General features: G+C 41.3%; 1 protein-coding gene across 6 annotated transcripts in view; it reads right to left on the bottom strand.

Moving 5' to 3' along the window:
- The window catches only part of wdfy3 (WD repeat and FYVE domain containing 3), a 400,898-nt gene that overhangs the window by 95,398 nt on the left and 289,015 nt on the right, over positions 1 to 16,485 (bottom strand). For all 6 annotated transcript variants that reach the window (XM_060826089.1, XM_060826126.1, XM_060826116.1 and 3 more), the window contains exon 38: positions 14,828 to 15,010. In XM_060826089.1, coding sequence (XP_060682072.1) covers positions 14,828 to 15,010 — 183 coding nt within the window. The remainder of the gene's footprint in view (positions 1 to 14,827; positions 15,011 to 16,485) is intronic.

Below are 16,485 nucleotides of genomic sequence, written 5' to 3'. Positions count from 1 at the left end.
AATCAGGCAACACCTCTAAGTCACACACATCCGAGACTCAATGATCTTTCCTTCACTGTTGCTGGATCAAACTCTGGAATAGCTCACCTAATAACCAACACCAGATCTATTAAAAGCTCACCACCATTTTTTCAAGCATAATTTAGGACTGGCAGTTAAAAGAAACCTACAAATGTTGGTATGTTATTAGGTCAAGGGGTGATAATCATCAGTAACAGAGCACATTTTACAAATCTGATGTTACATATTAGAAACAAAATTGGTAAAACGGTATGCAATACTGAACAGGGCAGCTCGAAGCACAGATACCCTTGAAAAAGGAATCACTAAGAAAGCCATTTCTGAGAATTTTCTTATAGCCTTTATTGTAATTACAGCAGATGAATCAGAGAATCCCTCACAGATATTCACGCTGCCCAATTTGAAAATCTGGAATAAAACGTCAGGTTTCTTTTCTTTATTGAGATGCTTTCTCATTGGTAAATTGTACAGGAAAAAATATATATGGTGCATTTTGCACTGGCCTCAATTAGATATTCAGTGAGGTCCCTCTTGTGAATTTGGCAGCCACTGAAAGCTACTGATTTGGGACTTCAGCACCTTCACAGAGTATTTGTGAAGTGGTGAAAACTGAATAAATATAACAAGGCATCACTAAAATTAGACCCGAGGTTTGTGAATGCAGCAAGACAGCAATTGCCTCAAGAAATGTAACAAAGCAAAATCATCCTGTTTGATACACACAGTAGTTCAAGTATGGCAACATGGATATCATCCATTGTGCTCCTAACCCAACTTCTTCTCTACTGACAGAAAATGCCATACACGTAAATGAAGGTAGAACTTGAGATTCTGGAGGATAGCTTCCAGCTAAAAGATGACAATACCTTTAAGGGACTCATACAAAATCCTGTGCAGAGACACAGAGAGTGGGGAAAAGAGAGCGAGAAGGAGAGAGACACATAGACAGATAGAGAGGGAGAGTGAGTGCGAGAGCAAGAGAGCACAAGAGTGTCTGAGAGAGATTGAGTGTGAGAGTGAATGTGAAACTGACGGTCTGGTTAAGAGTTTTGAACTATCCATTTCAAATGTTCTCTCTGGCAGCTCAGTCAATCTATGTTTCACAAAGTTCTTCCACAGTTTGTTTTCACCAAATAATCAGTCCCATCAAGATGCCTTAAATCAGAAGTCAGCACATCTTTTACAGTGAAATACTCATTGCCATAAAGGGGTAACCCATTTTGAATGCTCATGCTTTTGCTGATAAAGCATCCAACCTACAACCTTTTTTCTGGCATGAGCATGCTGACGAATCAAATGGAAGAAAATCTTTAACAAGATTTCATCAATAGCATCTCTATGAGACCCTGATGTAATACACTTCACAACTGTAAAGTGTTTCATGGAAGATATATCATTGTTGGTCATTATTGATGTCATTCATATGCTACCCAGGTTATAAAGATTGGTAGTTAGGATGTGTTTGGCTGTAATTAACAGCTCCTTCTGTAGGTGGGCAGTTTCAGAAGGATAGTCAGTCAGCATCTATAAAATTGCATTCACAATGTGCTGTGAATATTTTCCAAACAAAGCTTGATAAATTCTGATGATGTAAACAAGAAAAGATAATGTTTTAATCTGTGTGGCAATGAAGTTGGAATATAGCTTCCCTTTATAAAGTTTATCTCACCCTATTAACATTGGGCAGTTATTTCCTGATAACCACAAAGAATCATGCCTGGAACTGGAGACATAGTTGCATATAATGGTCAATACAATCATTGTATTTCTTCATTCATGCCTTTCTCCGGCCTCCAAAAGAAAGAACAAGGAGTAATGAATGCTAAATCTGATTTTTTTTTGAAGAAGTCTTTTTATTCACTTGTGGGACGTGAGTATCACTGGCTAGCCAGCATTTATTGCCTATTCCTAGTTGCCTAGGGTGAGAAGATGGTGGTGAGCTGCCTCGTTTAAAGATGTATTTCTTGAAGGGCAGATAGTGACCAATCTTTAAACCTATCTTTAAGAAAAAGCTCAGTTCTTATACAAGTTTCTCAGCCTTGGATTCCAATTGTCAATTCAGCTACCCGCTTCAGGAAGAAAAGGAGCAGGAAGCTTGCAAAATGTGCTACATTTTCCATTTCTCAGCATATGGGCATGTCAACCACATACGCCTCTCAAAAAAAATTCTATACTTAAAACCTACAGCATAGTTTACAGAAGGTGTGGTTGACAGATGATGCGATATACTACAATTTGTTTTGAATCAAACCTTGATATGCATAATTCCATGAATTCATTTAACAGCTCTAAACATGTAAAAGACAGCCTTAAAAGATATATTCTATTACAGTTTCTGAACTTAAAGGATTCACTGATTGAATAGGAGAAGGAGTAAATAGAAAAAAATTAAATGTCTAAAAAGTGCGTTGAATTTAAATGTTTGAATGGATTGAAGAGGAACGGTATATTAGATGCAATCATGAGGAACAGATCAGATGGATGAATTAAATGCGGGTGTTCAACTCAGGAGTACGAACTGTTAAATTGAAAATGTTGAGGTTGAATGGAAAGTCAAAAGGTTGTGTCAAAATACAGGCACAGATTTAAATAAGGCAGATTTCACATAGATCAAGAGTGAGCCAGCCAAGTAAAGTGTCAGATGAAATTCAATATCAATTTTATGAAGTGATATATTTCAGTTAAAAATAGCTTATATTTCTCACAGGTGAAAGTTGTATAATGTGAAGAACAGAAGGATGTGTGTGTTCAGGTCCACAACACTGAGTGCTTAAATGTATAAGTTTATTTTAGAAAATTTTAGGGTGGCATGGTGACTTAGTGGTTAGCACACCTGCCTCATAATGCCAGGGACCCAGGTTAGATTTCAGACTCAGACGCCTATCTGTGTGGAGTTTGCGCATCTTGTGCGCATTGAGTGAGTTTCCTCCGGATGCGCTGGCTTTCCTTCCCCAGTCCAAAGATGTGAAAGTTAGATGGACTCAACATGCTAAATTGCCCAGAGTGTCCAAGGATGTACAAATTAGGTGGATTAGCTATGGGAAATGCAGGGGTACATGGACAAAGTAGGGTAGGGGGATGGATTTAGGTGGGATGTCCTTTGGAGGATCGGTGTGGATTCAATGGGCTGAAAAGCCTGCTTCCACATTGTATGGATTCTATGAAAACAAAATAGGTAATGGATTACTAGGTATTTGAGCATTGTGGTGGCATGATATGGACTGGGAATCCTGGAGCAGGTCACACTCAACAGTGGCATGCTGTCACTGCAGACAAAGAAAAGTTGAACTCTAAGTTATTCTATTAATTATTTTATTCTAAGTTAATATGAATGGCACCTATGCAGGCAATAGCGCACACTTTTCACTGCATTTTGCATTGAATATACCTGACAATATAAATGACTATTCTCGAGCAATCTTTTGTAAAGATCAGATGTAATGGCCATATTTGTCAGGCTTGTCTCATATATTGTCTCATCAGAGCGAAAACAAAGAACTGGCCATCTTTGGTCAGAATGGAGCTGTTTATAAGATGTTAAAATAAAAGTTGTTCAAAATTACGAACAAATAAAACATAGAAGGTTGATACATACTGTTTACATAGCCTTAAGGGAATGTATATACAGCATTAAATGTGAAGACTTTAAAGGCTAAAGAATAGATTGCTTGAGCTACTGGGCTGCATTTTATAAGGAACTGCTGGATACTGTTGGCACAACACACCACTGCCCTAGCATAAAAGAACTGGATGTACTGCTAACAATCCAAACAGCTGCCTCAAACCAAATTAAGATAAGACCTCTACCACTGTCTTCGTAAGGGGTGCTGCCTTAGAGATCTTCTGACCAATTAGATGGCTAGCAGTTCTGCAGTCCCAGCAGCACAGATGGGCACAGTGACCACTGCTGGGACTACAAGCTATTGGATCAAATTGAGGAGTCAAATTCAGGTAGGAAGGTCTACGTCTGGGGTCAGACAGGATGGATTGAGATGCAGGGAATAATGCTAAAATTGGGAATGTTGACGGAGGTGTCCCACAAAAGAAGTTCCATCCTCAACCACTTGCCAAGACAGCAGTTCTTGGCAGCTAACGTTACTGAGACCCCACAGGCATGAGCCTGCCTTCTGTCATGGGGAAATATTGGCAATGGCAGTCCGAAACCCATATGTAATGATTAATTGGTCATTTAAAGGCCTCAATATATCCAAGAGCAGACAGGTTGCCTGACATCTCTCCTGCCCTAAGTAAAATTTCAATTAATTCACGTGTGAGATGATAGGTAACGAGTCATTCATTTCACGTGCCCCTATCTTTAAGCCCATCAGCAGAGAAACAATGTCTAATCCATTGAATCAAGCAGAGACCACAACAATATTCAAGAACAGGATGGATAGGTAATTGAGGGGAAAGGACAAGATATAGTCAAAGAAATGTACAGCTTGGAAACATACCCTTTGGTCCAACTCATTCATGCCGACTGGATAAACTCAATTAATCTCGTTCTATTTGCCAGCCTTTGGCCCATGTCTCTTTAAACCTTTCCTACCCATCCATATGTTGTAATCGTACCAACCACCTCTGGCAGCTCATTCCATTATATGCACCACCCTCTGCATGAAGAAGTTGCCCCTACATGAGATTACAACCAGTTTTAGAGCACAAACTTAACATCAACATGTTGGACAACTTCAGTCTTGCAATTCAGTTCGCTTTCACTTAGTTTGACCATTAAAAATGCCTCAGTCCCTCAGGATTGAGAATGACTTTTTCCCACTCTGGCTAAATGTCTTCCAAGGTGACTTCTGAGACCAATGCCTGTATTATAGGGCAGGATGTGCCCAAAGGGTTGGGTAGATAAAATGCTTCAAAATTGGTGCACTCTTTCTGATCTCTCAACGTCACCTTTTTAAAGTCACTATAATGGATAATTAATTTCACAGTAAATGGATAATTTTCCAAGTAAACTTGGGGGCTCGACCCGGGACCCCGTGACTGGGGTTCCCAGTTCTAAGGATTCCCAGGAGGTGCAGACACCAGCGCCTTGAAGGTCTTTCACTTCATCTCGAGTGCTGAATTGGCCCTTTTGCATGAGGACTGGGAATCTGTGGATCACCCTAGCACCGGGGTTCAAATCGAATAGGGTCGGGGTAAGAGTCGTGGCTTAAGTAATCCTACATAGAGACTCGTTCTAAGAGAATAAATACAGCAGGAAACGGGTTCAGTGAACTCTCACGTGGTATTAGAGCAAAACCCCAGGGAAGGGGATTTCCGTCTTTAGCGTATTTAGGAGACAGCAAGTTTAAAGGTGGATTTAGACTTGGAACCCCGACTGGCTGAGTTGGACTCGCCAAAGACGTACCGGGTACGTGGTTTCTTGGTTTATGAAAACCAAGGCATTGAGGCGAACACTTTTCCAGCTACACTAAAAATGGGCTCTGGCAAGAGCAAACAAAGGGAGAGTCCACACAGGACTTGGAATGGCCAACCAAAAATACAATACATGCTAAATAATTACTGCCCAGAGTCTGTAAAGCAGTTAGAATTGTGGATCAAGGAACGTGGTTTTTCGGAGGGAGGAAGTTTTAGTAAAAGACAGCTGGAAATATTGAGGTCAAGGTTGGAGGAGAGGGAGAAGGAGAAAAGGAAGTGAAAAATAGAACCCGTGAATTGGAGTGCTTATAACATGTGAAAGGCTGAGGCTGATATCAGAGAAAGGAAATCTCAAGTACAAGATAGATCAAATACACGTACAAGCACCAGTGCACATGCAGACACACGCGGAAAACAACCTAACGAAGCTGTACAGTGTCTTAAGCCTGTTTCAGATCCTGACCTTGATGACCATCCTTGACTGCAGCGCTGGCAACTGCCTGTAGGGAGGTGGTCCCAGTGTGAATGGACGTGCTTACGCAAGAGAAGGATAAGTGGAAACTAAAGATGGAACAGCAGGCACATAAAGCTCAGCTTACTATGACGCAAATGGTCACCCAGCCATTGGAGGGAGGTGCGGCGGGAAGAGAGGCAGAGGTGGAGGTCACGAAAGAGGAAAAGGAAGGGGGTCGCGGAGGAGGCGCGGGCAGACATAGATCTGGCGGATGCTTTGTTTGCGGAGAAATGGACCACTGGGCGAGACAGTGCCCACACAGACAGCCTCAATTGGCCCTAGAGGCTGAGCAACAGGGGGGAACTGACAGGGGAAGGTTGAGGTGGAGGTGGGCAGCCCACAAGGTACAGGTAAGCCTCTTTCCTTTATGCTTGGCAACAAAGACTTGCTTACGCTAATCTTTTCTACTAACCTTACGGGCACTGAGACATGTCACATCTCTACGTTGAGCGCTGAGATTGCGAAGTGTGGACAGTATGTCCAATGTCACAATGATGTATATAAATCGATGCCCACCTCTATGTCATATGTCGAAGGTATATCAGTTACCTTTTTGGTAGATGCAGGGGCAACATACTCATTCCTTAAATTAAGCCAGTTTAGACAATCGACACAAATGAAGTTGAGTGAAAGGTTCCCGAACACAATGGGTGCATCAAGATTCGTGGTGCGGGAGAGATTTTCTGCACCCCTATTGTGCAAAACTAGTACCGGGGAAACATTCCAATTCTTCTTCTTGTTCTCGGAATTTTATCCTTTAAATCTGATGGGTCAGGATCTCATAGGGAGACTGGGGTTGGACTTGCTCAGTACTCCGACAGGCTTGCAGGTAATTCAAAGGGAAGATTTACCAGTGCAGGCTGTAAAACATGACTCACGACCCCTGATGTATGTCTACGGGTGATGATTAAGCCAGAGAGCGATAAGTCTAGTGAGCGATTCACTCACCCTGGAAGCAAGCAACCATGTTAATCCTATTAACACCGATTTTCTTGCTGGAGACATGCTGCACTGCACTGCACACATACACCCTGACAGCCCCGACAAACCATATGAGAAGGATTGGTTCAGGAGATTGGTTAAACCAGATCAGTTGCTATTGTGCGAATTTTATTGGAGTGATCACAGATGTTCAGTCAGTGTGAACTTATCTAAGGTATCTGTAAGAGCAAACAGACCCTATCTTTTTGATGTGGAAGGCTCCGCTCCTCAAGTATCACTGGCGAAGGTGTCTGGTGACAGGCGGCAGGATTTGGGACCATGGGTGCTAAAGGCACAAAGAATGAAAGGTTGGGTCTTCAGGGACGATGTGGGTGTCTGGTTCAATGCAGATATGCGGACATAGAAGAAGAAACTAAACTGGCCAACTCAGGCAGATAGGACAATCCAGGTAACCCCCTCTAGCCCTGAAAAGCCTAGGGCGATAGCCTGGTGTTTCCATAACATAGAAGTCTCGGACCCAAGGTCAAAAGTGGTCCCTGAGTTGTGGGCAAAGGACAAACATGATGTGGGGCTCACGCGGGGCTGAGCGCCCATAAGGATAATCCCGACGTCTGAGTATGGTCCTTGCAGGGCACAATACCCGTTAAAACCCAAAGCCATAGAAGGAATTACTCCAGTCTTTGAATCCCTCCTATAGGCTGGAGTGATAATCCCCTGTGAAAACTCACCGGTGAGAACCCCCATTTTTCGGGTCAAAAAGGCAAACATTCCCGGTGAACCGGAGGAATGGAGGTTTATTCAAGACCTGCAGGCAGTTAATAACGCTGTTGTTCCACACCCCCCAAATGTTCCCAACCCCTATACCATATTAGCTCAAATTCAACCGGACAGCAAATGGATTTAGAAAATGCCTTCTTTAGTGTCCCGGTGCACCCAGATAGTCAATTCTGGTTCACTTTTGCATTCAAAGGGAAATCATACACCATCATGCGACTTTGTCAAGGTTCCATTTTCCCCTTTCAACAGCAGATGTACAGGAGTTACAGTCACAGGCCACACCGGAAGAAAAGTGTGAGTGGGTGAAAGCTGGATGCAGTGTGAGGGAAGGAGTATGGTGTGGTCCCTGTCTACCACGATCATTATTTCCATTCTATGCCAAACTGACACATGGTAAGGATCATGTATCAAAAGAGGGAATGTACAACAGTATTTCAGCACACTGGTACACTAAGGGATTTACTCATTACTCCCAGAAATATTGTGAGCGTTGTGTTATCTGTGCCACTAATAACGTGGGGAGGGGAATACAAATGAGTCAGGCAGCACACCCCCAACCCGAAAAACCTTTTGAACATTTACAGATGGATTTCACTGAACTAACGCCCAACGAACGGAAAAGGTATTCTCTGGTAATAGTTGATATGTTTTCCAAATGGGTTATAGCGTTCCCCACGTCTAAACAGGATGCCAGCGCAGTAGCCAAGGCTTTGCTAACTGAAATAATTCCGAGATGGGGCATCCCTGAAAGGCTGAGTAGTGACAATGGGACACCGTTTGTCAAGAACGCCTTACAGCAGATCAGTGATTATCTGGGAAGAAACATGAGACAACACTGTGCCTACCACTCAGCGAGCGGTGGGGCAGTGGAAAGAGAAAATGCTACCCTAAAAATAAATTGACAAAATGTTGTGAGGAACTAGGGGTGACATGGACAAATGCACTTCCGATTGTGCTGATGTATATGAAATCCAGGAGGAAAGGAAGAGCTAATCTTAGCCCGTTTGAGATTTTGTTCGATAGGCCACCCAACACAGGAATTGGCCCAAGACCTATGGCAAGACAGATAACAGGCCACTGTGAGGATGAGATGCTGTATTATTGTATAAAACTCTCTACACTTTTATCTCAAATACAGAATCAAGTGAAAGCAGCACTAACCCAACCAGCAGAAGGGAAGCTGCATGATGTAGAACCTGGAGGCTGCATAGTGGTGAAACACTTCAGGAGGCAAAACTGGAAGGCGAAGAGGTGGCTTGGACCGTTTCAAGTGCTCCTTGCAACACAGACAGCAGTTAGGATTGCAGAAAGAGCCACGTGGATACACGCCAGCCATTGCAAGCATGTAGCTGGGCCCGAGGAGACATCGGACAGCACCAGAACCAATTAAGTGCAGGTAGTGGTTAGGAGCCTCATATGAATATGGGGCACCCCAGCTTACATTTTTAGCAAGTGCCCAGGTAGGACTATTCGTAAGGGCAGGGACATCTGGAATACAGCCGCAGACGGTAATCTTAACTGAGGGTACTAAGGGGACCTTCACGTGACCCACGGCCGTTTAGAAACCAGGACATTGACGAATGTGACGTGTGAACATGGGATGTTTACAGGGCACACCAGAGCAAGTGATGATACCACCACAAAGCTGTGTTTCGGGTAGGTGGTGTCTGAGAAAAAGGCCTGTCGTTTCCTAAACATTTGCTGATGTATAGCTATTCTTGCTGTTTTTTTTTGTTGTTGCTGTAGTTGTCCTTGTTGCCATAAAATGACAAAAAGGGGGAAAATGTAATTGAAAATTATCCATTTACTGTGAAATTTAAAAGAGAATGTTTTTCTTCCATTTAATGCTGTACTGAGCTTTGTAAACAATACTTTGATGAAGGTCTGCAGTCAGCTTATCTGTAAACATTCAACTCGACCTTCCAATAGTCAAACTCAGCGAAAGCTGAAGAAGTGTTATATCTAAGACCCGGGGATGAGAGAATAATAACTTGAGTTCTCCCAGTCTTTGCCCATGAGAGCATGATAAGAAACAGTATAAGGCAAGCATCTGAACAATGCTCAGTACTCCTTACATTGAGGCGTCTAGCTGAGTGTAATGGACTCAATTCTGCAGAATTTAAAATAAGCTCCTTTCTTTGCTCTTGCTAATAGTCAAGTCAAGTCGATTTAATTTCCACGACAGTTACCAATAAATTCTCTCTTATATGCCTTTTCAATTTTAATAGGACCCACTATTATCAAACAATCATAGTGAATTTAAAGCAACGAGAGACTGGCCTTTCCTATCCAGTTCGATCTTGGATGACTGTTAGATGATTTTGTATGAAGGTCCTTGACAGAGTCAAGATTTATAAGTTTTTGATAAGGGATAGCTTCAATGCTGTACTTAGGGAGGATATTCCTGGGAATACACCCAGGGAAGCTATTTGAGTTAAATGGAGAGATAAGAAAGGGATGATCAGCTTATTGGGATTGCTCCTAATAGTCAGCAGGAAATTGAGAAACAAATTTGTAAGGAGATTTCAGTTATCTGTAGTAATAGGGTGGTTATGGTAGGTGATTTTAACTTTCCAAATATAGACTGGGACTGCCATAGCATTAAGAGCTTAGATGGAGAGAAATTTGTTAAGTATGTTCAAGAAAATTTTCTGATTCAATATGTGGATGTACCTACTAGGGAAGGTGCCAAAACTTGACCTACTCTTGGGAAATAAGGCAGGGCAGGTGACTGACGTGTCGGAAGGGTGCACTTTGGGGCCAGCAACCATAACTCTGTTAGCTTTAAAATAATGATGGAAAAGGATAGACCAGATCTAAAAGTTGAAGCTCTAAATTAGATGAAGGCTAATTTTGACACTATTAGGCAAGAACTCCCAAAAGTTGATTGAAGGCAGATGTTTGCAGGCAAACAGATGGCTGGAAAATGGGGAAATCTTCAAAATGAAGTAATGAAAGTCCAGAGACAGTATATTCCAGTTAGGATGAAAGGAAAGGCTCGTAAATCTAGGGAATACTGGATGACTGGAGAAATTGATGTTTTGGTTAAGAAAAAGAAGGAAGCATATGTCAGGTATAGACAGCAGAGATCAAGAGAGTCCTTGAAGAGTATAAAGGCAGTAGGAGTATACTTAAGAGGGATATCAGGAAGGCAAAAAGTGGATATGAGATAGCTTTGACAAATCGGGTTAAGGAGAATCCAAAGGAATTTTATAAAAACATTTAAGGACCAAAGGATAACCTAGGGAGACAACAGGACCCCTCAAAGATCAGCAAGACAGCTTATCTGTGGAACCGCAGGATTACTTTTGAGAAGGACATGGGAGATATAGAATGTGGAGAAATAGATGGTGACATCTTGGAAAATGTCCACATTACAGAAGTGGTGGTATTGGATGTCCTGAAATGCACAAAAGTGAATAAATCCCAAGGACTTGATCATGCATATCCTTGAACTCTGTGGGAAGCTAGGGAAATGATTACTGGGCCTGTTGCTGAGATTTTTGTATCATCAATGGTCACAAGTGAGGTGCTGAAAGACAAAGTTGGCTAAGGTGGTGGCACTATTTAAGAAAGGTGGTAAGGAAAAGCCAAGTGAGCTTGACATCAGTTGTGAGCAAGTTATTGAGGGAATCCTGAGGGACAGGATTTACATGTATTTGGAAAGGCAAGAACTGATTAGGGTTAGTCAGCATGGCTTTGTGGATGGAAAATCATGTCTCATGAACTTGATAGAGTTTTTTTTGAAGAAGTAACAAAGAGGATTGATGAGGGCAGAGCAGTGGACATGATCTATATGGACTTCAGTAAGGCATTTGGCAAGGTTTCCCATGGGAAACTGGTTAGCAAGGTGAGATCTCATGAAATACTGGGAGAACTCTCGATTTCGATACAGACCTGGCTCAAAGGTAGAAGACAGAGGGTGGTGGTGGGAGGGTTGCTTTTCAGGCTGGAGGCCTGTGACCAGTGGAGTGCCACAAGAATTGGTGTTGAGTCCACTACTTTTCATCATTTATATAAATGATTTGGATGTGAACATAGGAGGTACAGTTAGTAAGTTTGTAGATGACACCAAAATTGGAAGTGTAGTGGACAGCAAAGAAGGTTGCCTCAGTACAACAGGATCTTGATCAGATGGGCCAATGGGCTGAGGGGTGGCAGATGGAGTTCAATTCATATAAATGCGAGGTGCTGCATTTTGGGAAAGCAAATCTTAGCAGGACGTATGCACTTAATGGTAGGGTCCCAGGGAGTGTTGCTGAACAAAGAGACCCTGGAGTGCAGATTCATAGTTCCTTGAAAGTAGAGGTGCAGGTAGATAGGATAGTGAAGACTTTCCTTTACTGGTCAGACTATTGAGTGTAGGAATTGAGAAGTCATGTTGCAGCTGTACATGCTGAGGTCATGATCGTTCAGCCACTTTTGGAATTTTGCAGGCAATTCTAGTCTCTTCCTATCGGAAGGATGTTGTGAAGCTTGAAAGGGTTTGGAAAAGATTTACAAGGACGTTGCCAGGGTTGGAGGATTTGAGCTATAAGGAGAGGCTGAATCGGCTGGGGCTGTATTCTCTGGAACATCGGAGGCTGAGGGGTGACCTTATCGAAGTTTATAAAATCATGAGGGGCATGGATAGCATAAATAGACAAAGTCTTTTGCCTGGGGAGGGGGAGTCTAGAACTAGAGGGAATAGGTTTAGGGTGAGAGGGGAAAGATAAAAACAGGACCTGAGGGGCAACTTCTTCATGCAAAGGGTGGTGTGTATTTGGAATGAGCTGCCAGAGGAAGTGATGGAGGCTGGTACAATTGCAGCATTTAAAAGGCATCTGGATGGGTATGTGAAAAGTAAGTGTTTAGAGGGATATGGGCCAAGTGCTGACAAATGGGACTAGATTAGGTTAGGTTATCTGGTCGGCATGGATAAGTTGGACTGAAGGGTCTGTTTCCATGCTATATTTCTCTATGACTCTAAATGATGAAGCTGTTTTGCAGCATTTCTATGCATTATGTATGTATCAGTTTTCCATTTGCCTAGTGCTCCACTACCCGACTGCTAATGCTTGGTCTTTTCACAGTTTCTGTCCCAACCCTGACTGTTTTCTCCCTTTTGCATCTTGTATTGGCTCCATCTGCTATCTTCATTACAACACATGGTTGCTGACTTGGCTTCTACAACCACTTCCAATGCATCTCAACCTGTGTTAATTTTCCACGAGTGCTAAAACGTATTATGCCAATTGTGCATAGTCAATAGAACACAAAATCATTGGTTTCTTTTAGCCTCCAACTGCTCATATGTTTCTAATCTTTTAAATTTTCTGCTTTTTTACTCTTACTTTCCATATTTTAAACTCATTCTTGTCCATAGGTGAAATTGTCTTGAACAATGGAGAGAAAAAATTTAAATAAGAATATTAATTTGCACTAAGTTACAAGTCCATGATTCATCCAAAGCTGTAGTCAAGTGTATTCTTAGTAATATACATAAACAGCAGGTAAATAAAATTTTACTCCCAAAATACTAATTTATGAAGAGTGTAATGCAATTTTAAAAATTGCTGTATTTCCCAGACATTCTTAATTTATGAACTGTAATTTTATTGAACTGTGCTACACACACAATTCACATAACACCCTAAAGATAAGGGTACTTGATATAATTTCATCTAAAAACAATTAATTTCCATTTTGTTTCATGTTGAGTCACAAGTATATTAATGCTAATCATCAATCCATTGCTTTTTCAGCAATTTTTTACTTCATGGGGAATATTAACAAATGGTAGAAAAATTCTACAAATGATCAAAATGTATTTTTATGTTTCCTAATCATGTTCATCAAATTAGGTTTCCCACTTTCAGGACAAAACTTTGACAAGCTACCTAAATGGGAATTCTAACATTATTTTATTTTAATTGGAAATAAAACAAATTGGCAGATGAAACTACAAACTCTAGTCAGATAACATGTTATAAAATATTGCATTCCCCAATAGAAACATGCAGTGATGTTAATCATCACTAACATCTACTGACCAAGGTGAAAAATCTCAAAAGATGTCAAATTTGGGGGAATGAAGTATATCAAGTTTGAAAACTGAATCAGCTTAGCTACAGCAGTCCATTCTTACAGCATATTTGGTTTTGAATTAACTGCCAACGACTTGAGTACATTTTGCTTAAAGTCTCTAGTAGAAATTTAAGAGCTAGAATTTGTGTTACACAGAACCTTTACAGCCAGAAAAGAGATTTTATGTTGATAGTCTCAATGTTCAAGTCCAAATCATTAATGTAGAAAAGAAACATCAGGGATTCCAACAGCAAGCTCTGCGTAACATTGCTTGAAATAGCTTTCCATTTGCAAGGGCAGCCATTGACCATTACCCTTTGTTTCTTGTTACTAAGCCCACACTGGATCCAATTTGAGGCATTACCCTGTATCCCATGGGCTTTTACTTTGTTGACCAATCTGCCACATGGGACCTTGTCAAATGCCTTACTAATACCCATGTAAATGACATCCGTCTGTGCACTACCCTCAAAGAATTGAATCAAATTTGTCAGGCATGACTTTCCCTCAAGAAAGCCACACTGACTATCCTCGACTAGTCCATGCCTTTCTATGTGATAGTTTATCAATCTCTCAGAATTGATTCTAACAATTTGCCCACTACTGAAGACAGATTAACTAGCCCACAATTGTTTGGCATTTCCTTTGTATCCTTTTTAAACAAAAGAACTACATTTGCCTCTGTCACCTCAACTGTGTCTACTGAAGAATGGAAACCAATCCTTGGACGATTTACAACAAAATAATCCTTTAGGGTGGCATGGTAGCTCAGTGGCTAACACTGCTGCCTCACAATTCCAAGGTCCCAGGTTTGATTCCAACCTTGGGCAACTGTCTGTGCGGAGTTTGCACATTCTCCCTATGTCTGCGTTGGTTTCTTCTGGATGCTCTGGTTTCCTCCCACAATCCAAACATGTGCATGTTAGGTGAATTGGCCATGCTAAATTGCCCATAGTGTTCAGGGATGTGTGGGTGAGGTGCATTAGTTAGGGCTAGGTATAGGATAGGGGAATAGGTCTGGTTGGATTACTGTTTGGAGGGTTGATGTGGACTTGTTGGGCCGAAGGGCCTGTTTCTGACAGTTCACAGACTTCCTATAATAAATTATAATTAAAATTGTACTGTAGTTCCTACCTATATGATTCTGCCAGCATTTTAAAGCAGCATCCTCAATGAGTGGCCTTGCAGTTGACAAATCCACTAGCCCACGCTCGTTTGTGGGTAGTGTAACTTTAAAGATCTCCTCCAAAGTTTGTTTTTTGTTGACAATGAGCTCAGTCCAAACCCGATTTACAGCTTTGAGAAGAAGCTGTCGACCTAAAAATGGAATTTCAAGTTTAAAGAAGAAATTAAACAATTAAAGTTTATAAGATTTTCTGAACTATGCTGCAACTAAAAAAGGATTTACCAAAATACAAATTTGCCCGAAAATAAAAAGACAATTTATTAATTTTCCTGAGATATGCTGTGCCTATGCCTATTCATTTTCATTTGTAAATAGCAACAGAGTTGAAGACGACATCAACTTCAATGAATGAAATCTTGACTTAAAACAGGTACTTTAGAATTCTTTTTACTCAAATGAAGAATAACAAAATATTCCGAAAATACAAGCTGAGGACGTAAGAACAGGAGAGAAATTCAGAAATGTGAATTGTGATTTGGAAGTGGAGTAGTGAATTCCATTTGTACCCCAGGATTTTCTCCACTTCATCCCCCAAAGGTAACAATCAATAGTAACAGGAGGATTCCATCTTGTATTTGCCATGAAGGAATAACTGTCTGCTATTATACCCCAGTTTTATGTTTAAGTTTAGTAAATTATAAGAAAGCAGGAACTTGACAATCTGCAGGTACAGAGGGGAAAAATATTGGCAGGGTGAAAGGGCAGCAGAAGAGGAGGAACTAAGGAATGCATGTTTTATCTGGTGGAAGGAGTGCTAGGGATGGATTGATCACCGAAAGGAATCAGGCAAAAAAACTTTGATTCCCTTCGTAATCAATGGCAACTTACTTCAATTGCACTTACAACTAATAATAACATGTTAATAACAATGCTCACTTCAGGACCAACATTAATACGTTGAACAGTTCCAAAATGGCAGAAGTGTACAGCCCCTGAGCCAAAGCTCATCTGCTCCAACCACTTTTCTTCCTTCTTTTCTCATTTCTTTCATTTTTTAGTACTTTTTTTCTCTACTTACCTTCTGGAGGGAGCTCAGTTGTGCAGGCAGCAGTGGTGATGGCAACAGCTGGAGGCCCACAGCAGCACCAGAGTGGGATTCTGGCAGCCTGATGCGAGGCAACTGGTGAGCCCAGATGGCAGTGGGTGGCTAGATAGCAACGTGGGGAATCAAGTGATTCAGCCCAGCGTGGGACAGAGATTGAACCCTTGTGGGGAAAGCCCAGTGTGAAGCAACTGCAGGACCATGACTAAAGGAGGATTGTAACTTTGAACTTTATTTCTTATTTACTACTTTATACTGACAAGAATTATAATGTTGAACTTCTAACTTATTTCTTTATTTTTCTACTTTTTACCTAAGATTTTGTTCCTAGCTACCTGAATTGTGACACTGTAAACTTTTCATTGTACTCCTGCATCCCTGCACTTGAGTACATAAGAAAATAAAACCTAATTGTAATCCATCAATTACACAAGTATAATTGATATTCACAATGAAGCTGCGGTGCAAATCATCCTAAATGATGTAAAATCAGACTCTCCTGGCCAATATCACTTTTAACAGGACTGCTCGCAGTTTCTCTCTTGGCCCAGTTTTGAATTTGGT

The sequence above is a fragment of the Hemiscyllium ocellatum genome, chromosome 1, assembly GCF_020745735.1.
Source record: "Hemiscyllium ocellatum isolate sHemOce1 chromosome 1, sHemOce1.pat.X.cur, whole genome shotgun sequence".
Taxonomy (NCBI): domain Eukaryota; kingdom Metazoa; phylum Chordata; class Chondrichthyes; order Orectolobiformes; family Hemiscylliidae; genus Hemiscyllium; species Hemiscyllium ocellatum.
This window is presented reverse-complemented; position numbering and strand designations above follow the sequence as displayed.